General features: G+C 42.0%; 1 protein-coding gene across 1 annotated transcript; it reads left to right on the top strand.

Moving 5' to 3' along the window:
* The first annotated feature begins 3,830 nt into the window (after positions 1 to 3,830).
* On the top strand, positions 3,831 to 18,333 carry KLHL42 (kelch like family member 42). The gene is made up of 3 exons (XM_040596842.1): positions 3,831 to 4,738; positions 11,247 to 11,440; positions 15,321 to 18,333. The coding sequence occupies exons 1-3, from the start codon at positions 3,846 to 3,848 to the stop codon at positions 15,770 to 15,772; spliced, it is 1,539 nt and encodes a 512-aa protein (XP_040452776.1). The 5' UTR covers positions 3,831 to 3,845; the 3' UTR covers positions 15,773 to 18,333.
* Positions 18,334 to 18,669: the final 336 nt, after the last annotated feature.

Genomic DNA, 18,669 nt, shown 5'->3' with positions numbered 1-18,669 from the left:
TTCTCTGTGTTTTCTTGCTTTAGCTGTGCTGGAAAAGTCAGAGAGCTATAGAAATACATGCCCAGGCAGAGGAAGGGTCAGCAGCTTAGGTTTTCCTTATCATGGTTGAATAGTCTATTACAATGTAGCTGCTGTATGAAAGAGCTTCTACCATTGCCAAGCCTTACTAAAAGAAAAGAGTGATCTCTCTTCAGCCTTGGAAATAGTTCAGGCATTAACTACAAGAAAAGAGTTCAGGCATCAAGCACAGGAAAAAGTGTCTAGACTGCGAATCCCAAGCAGAAATGGCCATCTCGACTCTCGAGCAAGAGAGCCCTTATTGACACTCTCTGGTGTCTTCCTGCTCCATTTGTTGGCACTTGAGAACCCTTTTCCTTGAGATAAATTTGTCTCTTAGGCACTGTAAAGAGAGACCTAAACTATCTAAAACAGCTTGAAGATTTTGCTCCAGAAGCCAAACTCTAAAAGCCAGGTATCGGAAAGCTAAGCATAGTTACCCTTCTCTTCCTCTGTGTGTAAATGTCTTGTTTTTCAGGGCATGTTCTTTGACCAAACACTCATTTAATATCTGCCATAATGCAAACTTATTTTTATGAGGTTTCATGCTTCAGCATGTTCTTATAGAGTGATAGATTGTCTTTCTTGTTTGTCTCAAAGATAATGCAAGTCTTTTACGGCTTTTAACTACAGATTTTGACTTTGTAGCTGTAGCACTAGAGTCCCATTTTTAACTCTGGAAAATACATTTCTTAGTATCATAAGATCAAACGAGATGATTGGTGGTGAAACAGCAAGATCTTTTCATTGATTCCAGTATAACATGTATTATTGATCCTAGCATAAAACAGTATAGCTGTAGACTGGGAGACAGATGAAATTATCTCTACAAAACCAGAAAATGTAGTCCTTGCCTTGGTGCTTTTGCAGTGTAAGTACTATATAAGCACACCATACAGACTGATTAGCATAGCAAAAAAACCCCAAGCAAACTGCCCTGTCAGCATGCTCTGACTTAACACAATTGCCCAGCCCGAAGCCTGGATAAAGCATAGATAGCTGACAATCAGCCTAGTAAAAGCAGTTGGTTAAGGAAACAGATTTAGGCTTTTTGCAACAGTGGCCATTCAACAAAGAGTACTGCTGACCCCTTGTGTGTATGACAGCTCCTGATGACAGCTGTGTAAGTCAGTGCTCTCGAAAGTTTGCTGGCAGGAAGAAAATTCTTATTAGTACATGGCAGAATTGATCCAGTCTATTAAAAACTTAATGGACTGTGAGGACGATGGACTTGAAATCCTTGGCAGGTGTGGGCACATAGGCAACAGGAAGGCACAAAAGGCAACAGAAGAAATTGTCTGTCTGTCCAGGCTGCTGTGTCAGCACTTTGAGGGAACAGAATTTATCATAACTGACTACACGGAAAAAATCACTCACCAGTTAGGAGCTAACTTACGAATACATCAAGCACACAAGACTCCAAAACAGATGTCTAAAGATGGCAATCATACCACTGTGTTGGCAATCATACTGTATTCCAGCGGGGCAGCTTAATGGCCACGACAAACACGAGCTCTCTGTTTACCTCTGGAGTGTGAATGATTACAATTGCTTGAAATGTCTGCCTATGGGAATTACGGCACAAGAAGGAAAGGTGGGTTGGACTCCTACTGAAATGGTAAGACACTCGTGTGTGTTGACGACCTTTCCCAGGCTGAACCTGAGGCAGAGAAAAAAACCAGCCAGTGCTGAAACTGAAGCTTCAGCTCAGTGCAAGAAACCTGAAAAGGCAAATGATGCCGTGTGTCATCAAGAGCAGAAGACAGGAGACTGGAATTTGAAAATTAATTAAATATTGAGGGAGAATGAAAGAAATCTGCAAAATAAGCAAACAGTGGAAGTAGGAAAGAGACAGTGAGAGGTAATAGTGAGCTAGCTATGGCCTGAGGCAGCTGAAGGGAGCCCTTTGCAACTGGTTAAAATATTACATGAAAGGATTTCAGAACATGAAATGGGCCCTTATAAAGCAAAATGATGAAAATGCTTTGAAGCGAGGTGGGAAGGAAAATGTACAGAGATCTACCTCCCCTCAACAAATGCTTTTATGAAAGCAGAAAAGAACACCTGTAACTCTTGAGGTTGACATTCATGTCATGGCTAGAGTTAAGGTGAAGATCAACAAAACAGTGAGAGAGGATCATTTCACAGACGAAATGCTAAAAAAGCAAAAACCCCTGTCTTCTTTAGAAAAAAAAAAAAAAAAAGGCAGGGTGGGGGTGGAGTGGGGTGGGGTGGGGAGAAAAGAAACAGTCTAATGCCAGTCCAAAGAGTTTTAGTCGTTGGGGGAAATGATCCCTTCTGACTAGTGGAAATAGGGAGTTGTCTGAAAACTAAGCAACCTGCAATAACTGGAGATGAGTCACATCACTGCTGAAGGGAAAGATTTTCTATGGTCTGCAATATATGAGGTGAAGGAAATATCTTTATAAAGATTAAAAATATAAAATATATTTTTAAAGTCTTTATATTAAGTATCATCATATAGGAATAGGATTGCAGACTTCCTCATCTGTGTTAACAGGGATTTTTGTTTGCTTGTTTTGGTTGGTTTGTTTGGGTTTTTTTTCTGGTTTGGGAGGTTTGTTTTTGTTTTTCCAGAAAGAAAGGACTGTTATGTTTCAAGAATGTAACAAGGCAAAACCCAAACCAGACACTTTATCTGTGCCCAAGATGCTCAGTTGTTAATTTGTTGTTTCCTTATTCATGTCAAACAAACCCAGGCCCCTGGTATGCAGGTCACTCTCAGGAGTAACACTGATGTCCTATTCCGGGAACTTGGTTTAAATAGAAAAGACAGAGTAGCAGACAGGTTATATGGTAACTTTATACACCAAACGAGGCGCTGAGGGGACTTGGGAAGAATCAGGAAGGTCGTAACAGAACTATGGTTCGTCCTCGCCACTGGTAAATCCCGCTGCTGCCCTGCCGTGCGCGGTGATCCTTAATGTTGCGGGTTTTTAGGGAATGCCACCGCGTGAGGATGCCACGGCGGCAGGCTGGCCGCAGCGCTCCCTCCCCCTCTCTGGCGAGGCACCAGTACATGCACACGTTCCGTATTTTATTTTTATTTTTTTCCCCTGCGTGCGTGGTTCGAGAATATTCCCCCTCTGCAGGGATGCAGCCGGACATTTATGGCAAGGGGTTAGAGCCAGCTCAGGCAGCGTCGGGGCTGGCGGGGGGTGGTCGGGCCGCCCCTTGTGCCTGTCACTGTACCCTGAGCTGAGCCCCCAGCCCGCCGCCCCCCGGCCCCAAATGCACCCCCGGCCCAGCACCCCGACTGCACTCCCATAGCACCCCGATTGCACCCCCTGCCCAGCATCCCCCCCAGCACCCCGACTGCACCCCCATAGCACCCCGACTGCACCCCCTGCCCAGCACCCCGACTGCCCCTCCCCCCCAGCCCGGCGCGGCGGGCGGCCGGGGGTGCCCCGCTCCGCCGTTGCAGGGCTGGCCCCGCCGGGCAGCGCCGAGGCCGGGCCGTGGCGCCGCGCTCAGCTTTGCCTTTTTAGGGCTTATTCTTTCCTCTGTTCTGGTTTGGGGGGGGCTGTTTTCTGCTTTTTTTTTTTTTTTTTTTTTTTCCTTCCCCTTCTCGTCTCCTTGCAGGGACGGAGCGGCGGCGGGGCCCGGGGGCGGTGCCTCCCCCCCTCCCCCGGCGGGGCCCGGCCTGGCCCGGCCCGGCGCGGCGCCGCTCCGCTCCGCTCCGCTCCTCCCACCGGCGGGGCGGAGGAGGCGGCAGCCCGCAGCCGGCAGCGGCCGGGCCCCAGCGCGGTCGGGGGAGGGGGCGAGCGATGTCCCTGGCAGAGCGGCGGCGGCAGGAGGAAGAGGAGGGGGAAGCGGGCGAAGGGGATGGGGCCGGTGCGGGGGAGGAGGTGGTGCAGATCCGGCTGGGGGACAAGTGCTACCCGGTGTGCAAGAGGAAGCTGATCGAGCAGAGTGACTATTTCCGAGCCCTCTACCGCTCGGGCATGCGGGAGGCCGGGCAGGGCCAGGAGGAGCAGCTGCTGCGCGGGGGGCTGAGCGCCCTGGGGCTGGAGCTGGTGCTGGACTTCATCAACACCTCCTGCCTGGCCAGGCTGGAGCAGGAGGAGGGGGGCGATGAGGAGCCCCCTTTGCTGGAGGAGCTGGTGGAGGCCGCGTCCTACCTGCAGGTCACCCCCTTGCTCCGCCTGCTCCTCTCCCAGGTGAGGCTGGGCAACTGCTTCGAGCTGCACCGCCTGGCGCAGGTCTACGGGCTGCAGGACTTGCACGACGCCTGTCTAGACTTCATGGCTGCCCATTACCACCAGGTGCTGCGGAGGCCCGATGCTCGGCCACATCTCCTCCTGCCCCATGCTCTCCAGCAGCACTTGAAGGAAAGGCGGATGAGGGGCACCGCCACCCTCGTGGCCATCGGGGACTTCATGGGTGCCTCCTCCCTGGGCCTGCCTCCGGGCAGCCACCCTCAGGTGGAAGCCCCCTGGTCCATGCTGAGGTATGATGAGGAAGCGCAGAGGTGGCTGCCCCTGGCCAGCAACCTGCCCCCTGATCTGGTGAACGTCCGAGGCTACGGGTCGGCAATGCTGGACAACTACCTGTTCATTGTTGGGGGCTACAGGATCACCAGCCAGGAGATCTCGGCTGCCCATTGTTACAACCCTTGCCTAAACGAGTGGAGTCAGCTGGCTTCCATGAACCAGAAGAGGTAACCCTTGCTCCCTCGAATACACGTGTGTCCGTGTATATTGTCAAAATAGACCCTGTTGAGTCACGTGGCGTTGACAGGACTCTGTTACGAGAAGTGATTCAAACCTGTCTCGGTGCCCTGAATCACCTGCATCTCTTGGATGGTGTGGTGGGAAGGACCACAGTGCTTGGTGGTGGCCTGGCAAACCTGGGCTTTGCCAGCAAGAGTCATCCCACTGCAGCACAGCGCTGCTGCCTCTCCTGCTCAGGGACACCCTGCACGGCACAGGGAGCTGCTGTGGCCCGGGATGGGTGAGGAGGACAGGACTTTGTTGTGTGGTTGAGGCCTCAGCTGTGGGAGAACGCGAGGTAGATGTCAGTGGACGAGGACCGTGCTATGGCCCTCCACCATGTGTGGCCATTCACCTCGGTGTGAAGTGGTGGTAGGCTCCCACTTCTCCTTTAAATTGTAGCATACAAGGTGCCAGCCTTTCCAAATAGCTGTCTTGCTGGTAATAGAGATTCTCTTTGAAATAACAAAGATTTTAAAAAAAAAAAAAAAGTGGTTTTTTTTCCTACTTTCTTTGTGGCATATTTTAACTCCAGTACTGTAATTGACAAGTTTTCCTGCTCTTGGTGGGGATGTCCAGTGTCAGTTAGGGCTGTAGATGGCTGAAAAAAAAAATAGTTGGAGCAGTTCTTGTACTTTGGTTGTAGTTTCATAAAAATCTGAATGTTTTGTAGGCCTGCGTTTCAGTGCAGTCTTCACCAGAAGAATGTCAGGAAGATTGTGAGAAATTTCTCACTCTGTAAGAATATTTGGATCTGGCAATCATTCATAATTTTGATCGTTTTGCTTTTTTCCTTTATCCTTTTGAATTGTTTGCTTGACATTTATGTTGAAGTTAGTATTCAGAAACACTTGTATAATTTACATTTGAAAGAATAAAAGAGAGCTGGCCTTGAGGGGGACTCGGAGAGAGAGGCCATCTCCCTGACCAAGGGTATGGCTGCTCTACCTTAATCATCAAAACAAAGCCTTTTGCTTCACTGAAACAAATGTTTCTGTTATCCAAACCAAACTTCCTCATTGTTTCCATTTTAGAAGAAGAGTTTAATTTTTTATCTTCTCTGTCTGTAAAAGAACAAGTGAGGAGGCCAAAATTCACTGTAGAATGGAAATTCTCGTCATCCAGTAAATTGAAAGAGCATGCAGAGACCCAAACCATTGGCATAAAGGCATAAATGCTTTGTGTCTGGGCAGCAAAACTGCAGTCTCTATTCCAGTCTCGATTTAGCTCTTGCCAGCTAAACCCCCTCAAAACAGGAATTTGAACTAAAATTAGTTCTTTTACCATTTCACCATTTTTTTCACTTCCTGTGGTGTTGTGAGAACTTCACTGAAATGATTGGCTCATAGTCAGTCCTTGGAATTGGTCAGAAACAGTATTTTTTTTCAGTATTTCTGGCTTCTTGGCATGGTGTTCTGAAAAATTTCATTTTAAAATTAATGTTTAGGTTTTAGATACTGCAAACACCTTTTCCTGCAGACATATTTCTTAGAGACTCAACCTATAAGCAGTCACCACCGGGGCACCTGTGGGAACTGAGATGATGTAGCCGGCCTCGCTTCGACAGTCCTGCCTACATGAGGGTGTTGGCCTCGATAGGAAAAGATAACGGGGTCAGCCCACACAGCCTCTCCTTTGGAAATTAACTCAAACACAAGAGTCCCACGTTGATCAAGTTAGGAGGTTTTGGCATTTTGTGATGTGTATAGCAAGAGGGATGTTACTCTCTACAATGATTCTGCAGCATGGCAAGTGAGGGCTTTTAAAAAAATGCTTTCTCGAGACCCTTTTTTCACCATACAATCTAGCTGCTCAAACTCTAGATCAGCCCTTTTTTCTCCCACACTTTCCCTTTTTTCTAGGATAATATAATAATCATATCTGAAATAAACACATGGGTATTTTCTCCTTATATTAATGTTTTCAACTGCACTGCCATACAATTTTTGCCATTAATTTTGAAGCCTGTCACAGGTGACAGCAAGGGATTCCTTAGCAAACACGTTGGCCATTTACTGCAGAAAAGTATCATACAAGTGGATATTTTTGGAGTAGTGTCTATTCCTACATTTTGTGGTAGTTATTGCAGGCCAAAAAGAGCCCAGAATTACGTCTGCCTCCAGACTGCAAGGTAGCAGCAAGTGAGTATGTTGCTCCCTGAGTCATAAACGGGAATTTTTGGTTTTTTTATGGATACTCTGCTGACTCCTTCACAAAACACGTTTTTGATTTTAACAGCTTCATGAAGTCTCAACTCTGAAGTTATTAATTATTTTTTATATCTGACATAACATTTTAGCTTTCTGGTGACCTGCTTGACATTTTGTGGCCAGAATACGCAAAGTACATTCTGTGCCATAGAAGCCAAGAGCAGGGATCTTGCATTCAACAGGAACAGCACTGATGCCCGTCTGCTGCACAGATGCGCTGCAGTTAGATCTGCAGTTTGCTCAGTGTTGTATTTTTAGTTTGTTACGCTGTAGTAAAATAAGCAGGGTGGTTGCCCAACGTGCTGCTTTGGAATTACAGTCATGTGACTGTCTGCCAAATGAATTTGTCAGCTGATATATTACATCCCGTGGATGAAATTTTTACATACCTTGAGGGAGGGTTCTAGTTCCCATTGAAGTTGGTTTGACTTCAGACAATAGAATATCTGGATTTGGCCTATATGAATGGATGCATATGTTGGCCTCAAGAGAAGGCTGAGGAGTTACGGAAATAATTGTGCTGATTTGCTTTTAATGTAATAACTTCTTTTCCCTCAACAAACCTTGTAAATTCTATAATATTTTTATCTTTAATAATTTCCATTATTGTTATATAGAATTCCAGGATGTTGGCATTCTTCACATATGCGTAGATGAAATAATCTCAATTTACTTCTAAGTAGAAAACAAAAGCCATCGGATGTGTACTGAATACTTACACAACAAAGTTGTTCTGCTTTAGGTTATAGCTGTTAGCTTTCTTTCTGGATGCAGAGGTCCTATTACTGTAGTTTCACATTTGTTCACAACAGATAACTACTGTATATTATTCCTGTGATGCCCACATAAGCTTGAGAAAGTGTTATTCCCAGTTTGTGCCTACAAAAGGGAGGTAAAATAATTTGTTCAGGTTCATATAGGAAGCCTGTGACTGAGCCTGAAATTTCTCATCATCCAAGGGCTAAATCTAGTGCTGGTCACAAATAGTCCATAACAGATCACATTTTCTAGATCTTTTAATTCTAGAGGTAGTGCTGTATTTGGAATACTGTCAACTACTCAAACTTTTCATGGAAGAAACTTCATGTAAGCATTGCCCAAGACCACTTGTGATCTTTGGGGACAGGAAGGTAACAAAGTGCATTGAGGACTGTTCAAGAAATACCATTGAATATCTTTCCATACTTTTCTTTAAATTGATGTTGTCAGTTAAAATTTGCGGTTTGAAAATAATATACTCATAGGTTTTCTACTGCATGTGCCAGATAGAGCTGTATATTCCACTTCTATTTTCCTTCAGAACCTTCCTACTCATGGCAGGTGTATCTTCCAGGCTTGGAAGACCCTTGTAAACCCCTGGCTGGGATTATACACATGCACGTGGAACGTGGTTTTTGTGAGCAATCTGTGCCTGAACTGCTGCCACTCTGAGGACTGTTACAGGAATGTAGGAGAGGGTGCTCCTGGGGAATGGTAGTGGTTTATGAGACCTTCTCTTTCTGCATTTTGAAATATTTTTTTATTCAAAATTCTTCTGTGTTGGGGGGAAAATAGACCTTTCAAAATTTTTTGAAAATAAAAATTTTGTGCATGTAGTGCTTTGCGCTTGTCTTCACTGAATGAATAATGTATTTTGAAGTAAAACCCCAGAACTTGCTTTTGCTTGTGTTCCTGGGGTTGCTTTCAGAGGAAATGAAGGATGTCAGAGGAGAGCTCATACCCGGTCTTGTCACAACAAGAAGGGTATGCACTAGGCCTGGCATTTGGATCCCCCAAGTTTAGATAACTCACTAATTTGAGCAGAGTTATATCGCAGATGAATCTGACCGGCTGTTCAGCTTTGCTGTTTCCAAGCTGTAGTCCATGGAACAACTGTTAGTTGTGGAGAGCTGGCTGGTTGCTCAATGTTTGCTTTCCTTATTTCCAGCTGCTCCAGCACATTACAAGAGTGTAAAAATACACTAAATATTTCCTAATGTTCACTCTCCATAAAAACACCTGCTGTTATTGGCACGGAAAGGTGAATGGCAGAAGTTTTTCATAACATACTGAGCCATTGTCCAGACTTTCATATAAAGTGTGCTGATGGATACTTACAGCTACTTTAGAGTAAAACGAACCTTATAGTTAATGTGTCCCATAAATCTTGAGATACTTCCACTGAATGTTACCCATTTTAACCAGTGTTGGAAGTGGTTAATTGACTGGCACAAACTACGTGGCCTCCTTCTAGAATAATTGAAGTTGAAAGTTGTGCCATAGTTTTGCCTGTGCTGCAAGAAAAAATTCAGTGATACAAAGGTCATCAAGCAAAAACTGGATTAGTTTCCTCCATTCAGACAAAACAGTAAGAGGCTACAATTAGAGGGTAACTAGAGAAGCACGTGTGAATTAGGAAACCTGAATTCTTTAATGTTCTGACAATACACACTTGTTTAGTTAATTCACGTCCTCTGTTCAAGAACTTTTAGCATGTTTAAAAAGTGGCTAGGGGATCTCAGAATAGGGAAACGCTCTCTCTGTGTGTGTGAACTCTAAAGTAAAAAATTCTACACCATCTCCATCACAGGCACAGAGATACAGGCTTTGCAACATAGTTCAGATTTTAAAGGATTGCTTGGAAAATGCATTTACATTTTGTGGTTTTGTCACTTTGTTAATTTGTGGATTTTTCCCCACCATAACTTTTAGAATAGGTACATTGTTTTGAAAATCATAATGTTTTGCAAGTAATTATCCTCATTTCATACACGCTATTGATTGCCATGTTATTCTGGATTCTCTAAGATGGAAAACATAATTGCTGTAGAGGGGAGATGAACAGAGTGACCTAATAGTAAATGTCAGCAAAAAATGAATAAAAAGCAATTAATTCCTTCAAAGGAGCATTTTAGTTTCCAAAGCTGTATCGAGATGACAAGAACAAAATGATTCCATCTGGAAACAAATTCTTTTTCCAAATATATTTAATAAAAAGAAATTGCAGGGCAGTCTGCTGCTAGGCAGGGTTCATTTTGTCCAGACAAAACCCTGCAAAACTACTTAGCGGTAAATTTTGAATCTTGGATTAATGCTGAGTGAACCTCACTTTACTGCTCAGCAGGCCAACGTGTGTCTAAAGCACCACTTCAGTTTTACAGACATAACGCAGTTCCCCGCTTGGCATGATGCTGAGCTGGTGCACTCCAATGGCTTTCACACATCTAGTTAATTGGGATACTGCACAGTAAAATCTCAGTTTGGCTCAGCAGTAGAGGAGGGACAACCCTTCGAGGTAATGAGACTGTTTCTGAGGAGAGCTCATCTTCTATTAGACCAGCTTCCATAGCTGGGAGGAACAGCTGAGCATTCATTCCCTCTCTCTTCAAGTCCTCCGATTTCTTCTTACAGACTTGCACCTGTAATATCCATAGACCATTTGTTTCTCCCTGTATTATCTTAAAAGTATAAGGAATAAAGTTTCCTGTGCTTCAGTAATTAGAAAGTTGCCCTTTTCCCATGTGTGACATGTAACAGCATAATGGAACAGAATAAGAAATAAAAGAACAGGGCATTGCCTGTGGAGTACAATGCATTTTGTTCAGCTTTTTAATTTTTATTAATTTATTTTATTATTTTATTAATTTTATTTACATATATATCTTGCTTCAGTGGGGCAGAGGATGTATTTAGTAATTTAATTCTGAATAAGGTACAGGAGATTGTCTCTTCTTTTGCAGACATGATTCAGTGTGTAGTTTTAAATTCCTGTTTATTAGGGTTATTAAAGAGATTCTATGTTACAGACTGAGATGAGTACACATTCTTAAGCATTCATCAAGCCTTGTCTGAAATTTCTGCAATTTAACTAAAATAATATCTTTAACTCTGTGTTTATATGTTTTTCTCTACTGAAGGTACTTTACTAAAAGCCCAGTAAAAATGAGACATCTACAGAACACATTAGTTAACTAAACATTTAGAGGTCAAACTGTGACAGATTGAAATCTGAGATGAAATATTTGTCAGTCTCGGCATCAACGTCATTAACATGGAGAATGTCACTGGTTACTGTCCAGCATAATTACAGCGTAATTACAGAATTTTGGCCTTACACAGAACAGTTCAGATGCTGTAATATATGAAGTGATGGTACAAGTTGGAAGTGATGATGAGTATGTTGGAGCCTGGATAGGAAGAACTTTCTTTCCTGTATTTTTCTGTGCATCTGTGCAACCTGTTTCAATGCTGCAATCTTCTCTTTCAGGTCCAATTTTAAGCTTTTGGCTGTGAATGGAAAGCTCTATGCCATCGGGGGTCAATCTCTTTCCAACGTGGAGTGCTATAACCCAGAAAATGACTGGTGGACTTTCGTAGCATCCATGCCAAACCCTCTTGCAGAATTTTCAGCTTGTGAATGTAAAGGCAAGATCTATGTTATTGGAGGATACACCACACGAGGTAGAAAGTTTGCCTTTACCCTTTTTTTAAAAAAAAAAACCTGATTGCTTCTAAAGCCCAGATAATTTTATTTTTCAGGAAATCTTTTGAACTGTTGTAGAAAGCTGCATAATATTCACTAAAACATATAGAAATAAGTCACTGGTAGAAAATAATTGACAAATGATACAACAAAAGCAATATTAACTCTGTCATAGAGGATTCCGGTATTTATTTTTTTTTCAGGGCCTACATGGATCTAGGGCTCTGTTATTGTGAGGGAACAGACTGATGTGTACATCAGCACCCAGCTCAGCCCTCCTGTTTTTAGATTGTGATCACACAGTAGAGAGTTCTCAACAGATACACTTTGTTTATTTTTTAAATACCTGGTTTAGACTGTCAGACGGGAAAATATGAAGAAATATCTGCCTGCATTACTGTTTCTCATGTATTAATAAATGCCATGGTCCTTTCACTATAGCATTTCAGTGATTCACAGGCAAATTCAGGCTGTAGCTAAGATGTTCAGTCCTGAAATAATTGAATTATTAATCAAAAGCTTAAGCAAGAACCAACATTTTAAACTTACTTCCTTTCTATACCTTGTTTTCTGAGGATACTGTAGAGAGGGAAGGATTTGAAATTGCATTCTTTCCTGACAATTACTTTTTCTTTATCCAGTAGAAAAACAAGCCATTTAAAAAGAACTCCCATTTGTTCATTTGTTAAGCATGTAGTGCTGTTCTTTGAGAGGAATACCATTTTCTCAGAGTTTTAGAAGTACTTTTTTTTTCCGCATGCCAAATGTTCAGTATTTACCAGGATTTCCTAAATTTACATTCCTTTCTCTAGGACTTTGCCCACTTCATTTAACCACAGCAGGGTTTGGTGGTTTTTTTTCTCCAAATGGAGAATAAAATTAGAAGAGAGATTAACTTTTACAGAAAGTACTGCAAGCAAAGCTAAACTGACGTTAGAACAAGCTTTCCCTTCTAGTGTCTGAGCAGATTTTAGGTCTGAGTCATTATAAAGTTTGTAAAAGACACTCTTCCACCCTTCATGGTCCTTGTGGTAGTAATAACCTTCAAGAGCGTTTTTTCTGGTCTATTCTGACCAAGAACCTGGTGGCTTCACTGAGGAAAACAAAAGATATCAGCGTGCCTGTGTCCATATGGAGGGCCATGCTGTGGTGTGCCCTGCAGTCCCAGTCCTCTAGTCACCCCTACTAAAGGACCAACAGGTTGGGGTACGTGGTGCTCCTTGATGTTTGGCACTGGGACTGAAAAATGTCTGGCACGTACCACTGTGTGCTGAAAAGTCAGACCCAAAGGGAAACATCCTTTGAGAAAAGAGAGCCGACAACAAGGAGGAGAGACTGAAACAGAGTAAAGGGAAGACTTTCTCTAGAGACCAGAGTTACGAGTTTTGCCATTTTTATCTAGAGTCAGAGAAAGAAGAGGTAAGAAGAAAATGCTCTGATTTGATTACGAGTGCTACAAGATTATGGGAGTCCTCTGCGCTTTGCAAGTTCCTGTTCTGGTGCTCATGCTGTTCTTTCTTCAGGCTGCCTACTCCTGGTGTCATGGATAAGAAGACCAGCATGTTGCTGATGCAAATCCCATTCCCTTAAAATTCACTAACAAAGCACGCATAGTCAGGATTGCTGCCCTGTGTCAGGCTCCTTATTTGGTACTACCTGTGGTTTCAGCTGAAGGAGGATAGTAAATAAGTTACCTCTTGCTTCTTCCACACCTCTGGGGATTGCTGCTGACCTTACGGCTTCTGTCTTTTCCTAGATCTTTTCTTAACATTTTCCTTTTTTAATGGATACAGGGTACTAGAATGGTATAAAGTCGTGAGCAGTGGATAACTGGCACATTTAAGCTTATGCTTAAATCCAGGACTGTTCAGGACAGCAAACACCTGTGCTTGTTATAAATGAAGATTCTTTCCTGAGTGAGGGTCTAGGATCAGTTTTTCTGTGATGGATTGGCTTAGGACAACTATCAGGCCTAGAATCCAGAATTGCTGCAATTACACTAGTGTAGTGTAAAAAAAAAAAAAATCAGAATAACTTCCAGTTATGCAGATGTTGGAGAGTGTTAAGGCCTAACTGTCTGGGAAATACTGAGGTTCATTCGCTGTTTTACTACATTCACTACATAAAACACATGCAGCAATGAATATGTAAATTTTTTTTATTGTGCTTTATTTTTAGTATTTCTGCATATACTTCGGTTGTAGTAGGTTTTGTAGGCTATTTTTTTGATCTGTGTAGAGCTTTCTCCTGAGATTGCACTTTCCAAAAGATGGTAGGATCTGGAATTCCCTACTGTAAACTATAAGACACTTCTTGAATAAAGACCCTCCTTCCAATTCTCAGCTCTCACTTGTCCACCTAGATCCTAATAGAAACTCCATGTCAGGCACTATAATGTTCATGGTTTGTAGTTTTGTTTTGTTTTGTTTCAGTGGATCCAGGCTCTGGACGGAGCAAATGAGGGCCATATCACAATAGACTTCCATGTCATGTGCCCCCTCTCAAACCATAGCACTTTTTACCTGGGAAGATTACTGCTATACATAGAGAAACTTAATTGGGATTTCCACGCCCCCCTCCAATGAGTCAGAGAATGATACATTGTTTGTAGACAAAGATCATCTACAAAGCTTTGCTCAGCAATTTCATAGAGCATTGACATGATACTTTCCCTCTTTTTTTTTCCTGTATTTAAAGTGGGTTAGGTGTTCAAGAAGGCAATGTAAAGTAATAGGCAATGACTGAAAATCATCAGAGTGCAAGCAAATGCTATAGCAGCGCCTCGCTAATCATGCTGCTAATGCAATTCATTCATGGCAATCCAGTTATATTTATGGCTATTTATACCTGTGCCCTTACATAACTTGTCAGTATGTCACGTCTGCTGTTCCACTTGGGAGCTCATCTGGAGATCGTCATGCAGGATAGGCTGGTAATATGGAGCAGGTTTTATTAAAAGGCCAGGCTGGAGTATGCAAACCTGTTGCTGCTTGTCACTCGAGTTTGGATTTAAGCTCAGGTCTCCGGAGATTGAAACTGAATTTACTAGCTAACGAGTCCTGTGCATTCTGTGTTAATTTAGTGAAGCTTTGGACACAGCCAAGGCCTCCTCTGCACCATAAATCAGGGTGGTATTGTAGCAATTTCGTAGAATAACAGTATTGCAAACACATGCATCCACTGAGTTGTAACTGAGGTATAGATATGGCTTCAGTTTTTTTCTGTGCCTGTCTGATGCTGGAGCATGGGGTTCCTGGTTCTTAAATGATTTTGACGATGTGTGTTTCTCTTTTTTTATAAGGTGCTGAACATGTGCTCTTAAGTCATCCGTGCCACTTGCTGAAATGTAACTAGCTTTATGAATTTCATTCCATAAAACTTTTGATTTATGGAGTGAAATGCAAAGTATCGAAGTTAAGCTTATATGATTAATCATCACTTGACAGCCATTAATGAAGCATACTGTCTTCATGATAATTTGATTCATCTGTGATCACTGTTGGAGAACAGAATATTGCTCCATTTCTGTTTTCATAAAAAATTCTTACATATCAATCAGAGGCAAAATTAAAAGCATAAGTTAGAAGGTAGGGATTATTCTGTAAAAGCTGCATCTCCAGACCATTTACGTTGTGTAATATGCCAGAAGTAGCTTAATTTTTTCCTCTGTGAAGGAACAGAACATTCAGACTTTATTGTCAAGGACAAAGAGTTGCAGTTCTCAATAATCAATATTTCTTCCCTGGTCTGCTATGCTTTTGCACTGTAATTCATTAGCAATCTTTAATAATGGCTGACACAGCTTGTAGTGTCTTCTAATGTATTTATTTATTTGTAAATGTCTCTCCTCTGTTTCAGATAGGAATATGAACATTTTGCAGTACTGTCCCACTTCTGATTCCTGGACCACCTTTGAACTTTGTGATGTCCATGTTCGCAAACAACAGATGCTCTCTGTTGAAGAAACTATATATCTGGTAGGGGGTTGTATTCATGAGCTTGGACCAAACCAAAAATCCAGCCAAAGTGAGGATGTGTTAACTGTGCAATCTTACAACATTGCTACCAAAGAATGGCTCTACCTCAAAGAGAACACATCAAAATCGGGTCTTAACTTGACTTGCACTCTCCACAACGATGGAGTTTATATATTAAGTAGGGATATTACTCTATCTACAAGCTTGGAGCACCGTGTTTTTCTTAAGTATAATATATTTACGGACAGTTGGGAGTCACTAAGACGCTTTCCAGCCTTTGGACAAAACATGCTGATCTGTTCTATGTATTTGCCTGATGTGCAAGAAGTGTAACAGCATCAGGGTTTTTTTCAGCTCATTAATCACTCTTGGAAGAAATACTGCTCCCTCTAAATAATTCCAGTTTAAGTATGTAATGTGGCTGTATAACAGACATAAGATACTGATTATGTTCTTTAAAAATTTGCAAAATCCAGTGTTAAGAGAAATGGTTCCAGAAACAGTTTTAAGATTTCAGTGTACAAATTTTATTGTTTTGGTTTAAAATTTCACCAGGTATTGTTTGCAATTTAAACATAAAATTATTGTATTGGTAACTGATAAAGGAACTCCAAAGGCAAAACTGTTCAGTCTAGTTTTATTCTCCATCTTAATAGACAGTGTAGGAGATGAGCAAGAAGCATACATGGTAAAAGTGGAAATAATTCAATGAAATAAACAGGAAGTATAATTAAAATCACAACAGGAATTATTTCTTTTAAAATACAGGTTTTACTGAAACTACGTTCCATCAAATGCACAATGTTTAAAATTGTTTATACTATCACATTTTTATCTCCTCTATGGTAACAAGTGAGATTCTCAAAGTTGCTGGAAATTGGGGTACCATCAAGAAGTAAAAACTTCCTCTGAATTATTTGTGATGAAATGCTTTGCCAGGGACCGGGAGGAATTGCCTAGAGGCTTACGGTTGCTGGTTGGGTGCTAGACGCCTCTTTAATGGAAGTTGGCAGCATTTATTGCTACCACTAAGAAAGAGGTAAAAAGGCTCTAAATTCAAATGGAGACATTTGCTCATCTTCAGAAAGGTTTTAAGTTTTAGTTACCTTGCTGTATTCTCTAGTACTAAGTGTTAAAGATAAAATTATAGTTGGCAACAGGCTGCATGTTAGGAAAACATGCATGAGTGCATGCCATGGTAATTCTGCACCAGGCACATCCTGCTTGATAGCAGTCATCCAGGGCACCCATCACTTGGTATGGAAGGGTTGATTTGTGTAAATGACCTCCTGCCAACACCACCCAAAGAAGGTGCACATGAATGTTGGCTCTTTCTTGTGTTACCAGGAGCTTGATAGAGATTACTTCAAGTTCGCCACCCAAAGTTGTTAGTTTCTACAAAGAACACTGTAAAATTGTCACCATGAATACTCCTTTGTGAGGATTCAGAAACAGATACTCTGGGAGCCTCTCCCAGTTCCTGCTTGTTGCCTGAGCAAATTATAGTCATGATTGGCCCCTTTTCTTTTTGTAGCTGACAAGTTCATAAGCATCTTCTGAAGGCACCTGCCCAGGTACGGAATGTGTGTCCTTGCAACAAGAAAAGGAGAAGGTCTTGTCACCATGGGAAGGTTTCACGTCAGCTCCCTTTAGGGAAGAGGTAACTGGATTTGACACTTGTGGAACACATTGCAGGGATGCTGTTTCTGCACCATCTGTTTCTGCACATGAGAAGATGAGATTTAATGCACCTGAATGGGTTCCTAATATGTGGGGATGCCTTTTCTTTTTCTTTTTCTTTCTTTTTTTTTTTTTTTTAATGGAATTCAGGAATCTGAACCTTCTTTTGAAGATAGGTGCCTGTGTACAGAAGAGAAGAAGGCAGCGATAGTTCCCGCAAGGTCCTTTTAACCCTCTATTTTTCCATGGTTTTGAGTGAAATCAGTGCTGACTAAAAGAGCTATCAGACTTGAAGTGCCTTGACAGTTGCCTCTCACACATTCAGTACTTAAACACATAATTTTGGTGCTTCCAATCCTGCATAGCAACCCAAACAGAAAGTCCCAGGAACCTCATCCAGAATGCAGATATTTGGGTTTGAACACTTTTAGGAATCAGGTGGACATGAAGCAAGGCATTTTGGATATCCAAGATTTACCTTTGGTGGATTTTTTGCAACCTGGAGGAGCATGGTATGCTTCAGCCCAAACTAGTGTCTACAATTCAGCTGTATGCATGAATTTAGTGAGTTAAGTCCATGTCTATGTGTTAGTGTTTATTCCTTTGAAAACACAATGCGTTGAGCAGTTGCTTTGTTTTGACAACAGTATCAGACCAAACAATGGCTCTTCTGCAATGAAGAAATAAGATGACTTTCATAGAATCTTCTTTTTAGAATAAATATAAGCAATATGTCATTGTCTTGTGATAAATTATGTTTATCACATTATGTTACCTGCTTGCTTTCATTTCTTTTCAGCTCCAGGTTCAGAACCCTACAGTCATCCATAAGTCAGCTCAGATCAATACTGGTGGAGGGAGTCACACCTGAGTTGCAGCATTCTCTTGCTTAGCGAATTAACTCTAAAAACTCATCACTTCCAGGTTTTCAGTGTGGTATATCTAATCAAGTCCTTTCAAACCCATTCATTTCTTAGTGCCAGTCATCATTCCAAAAGCTATGACATCATCTTTTAGGTGTGATTATGCTTTTTCACACTGGGTTTCTCTACATGTTGGATTCCAGTCGTCAAGTGACCACCTTGAAAATCTGGAGAACCTGCTGAAACGTAGAAGAGAAAGATGGCTTAGACTGTAAATACAGTCAGACCCTTCTGTCAATCCATGGTGCAAATTCCTCATATACTGACATCTAATAGTACTACAGTCACAAATCAAACCTGGTGTTGAATTTAGTGGTAGCATCAGACTGTAATAGGTTAAATGGACTGTATTACTACAGGCTGAAATAAATACATTTTTTTAAAACAAAATTCATTATAGAAAATATGCATATTTTCCTCAGGTAAAACCCCACTGTAATGACTGTCTCATTCTGTTTTCATTTTCTTTCTATCACTAATGTTTCACATAAGGCATTGTTGGGCAGCTTCTGCTCTTTGGGGCAAGGAAAACAGGTTGAGAGTCATCAACAGAGAATAATCAAAAAGCTGCTTTTTAGCCATGGAACTGTTGTTCAGTGATCCAGCGTGTTGTCTTTTCTCTGGTGG

The sequence above is a fragment of the Falco naumanni genome, chromosome 5 (genome assembly GCF_017639655.2).
Source record: "Falco naumanni isolate bFalNau1 chromosome 5, bFalNau1.pat, whole genome shotgun sequence".
Taxonomy (NCBI): domain Eukaryota; kingdom Metazoa; phylum Chordata; class Aves; order Falconiformes; family Falconidae; genus Falco; species Falco naumanni.
This window is presented reverse-complemented; position numbering and strand designations above follow the sequence as displayed.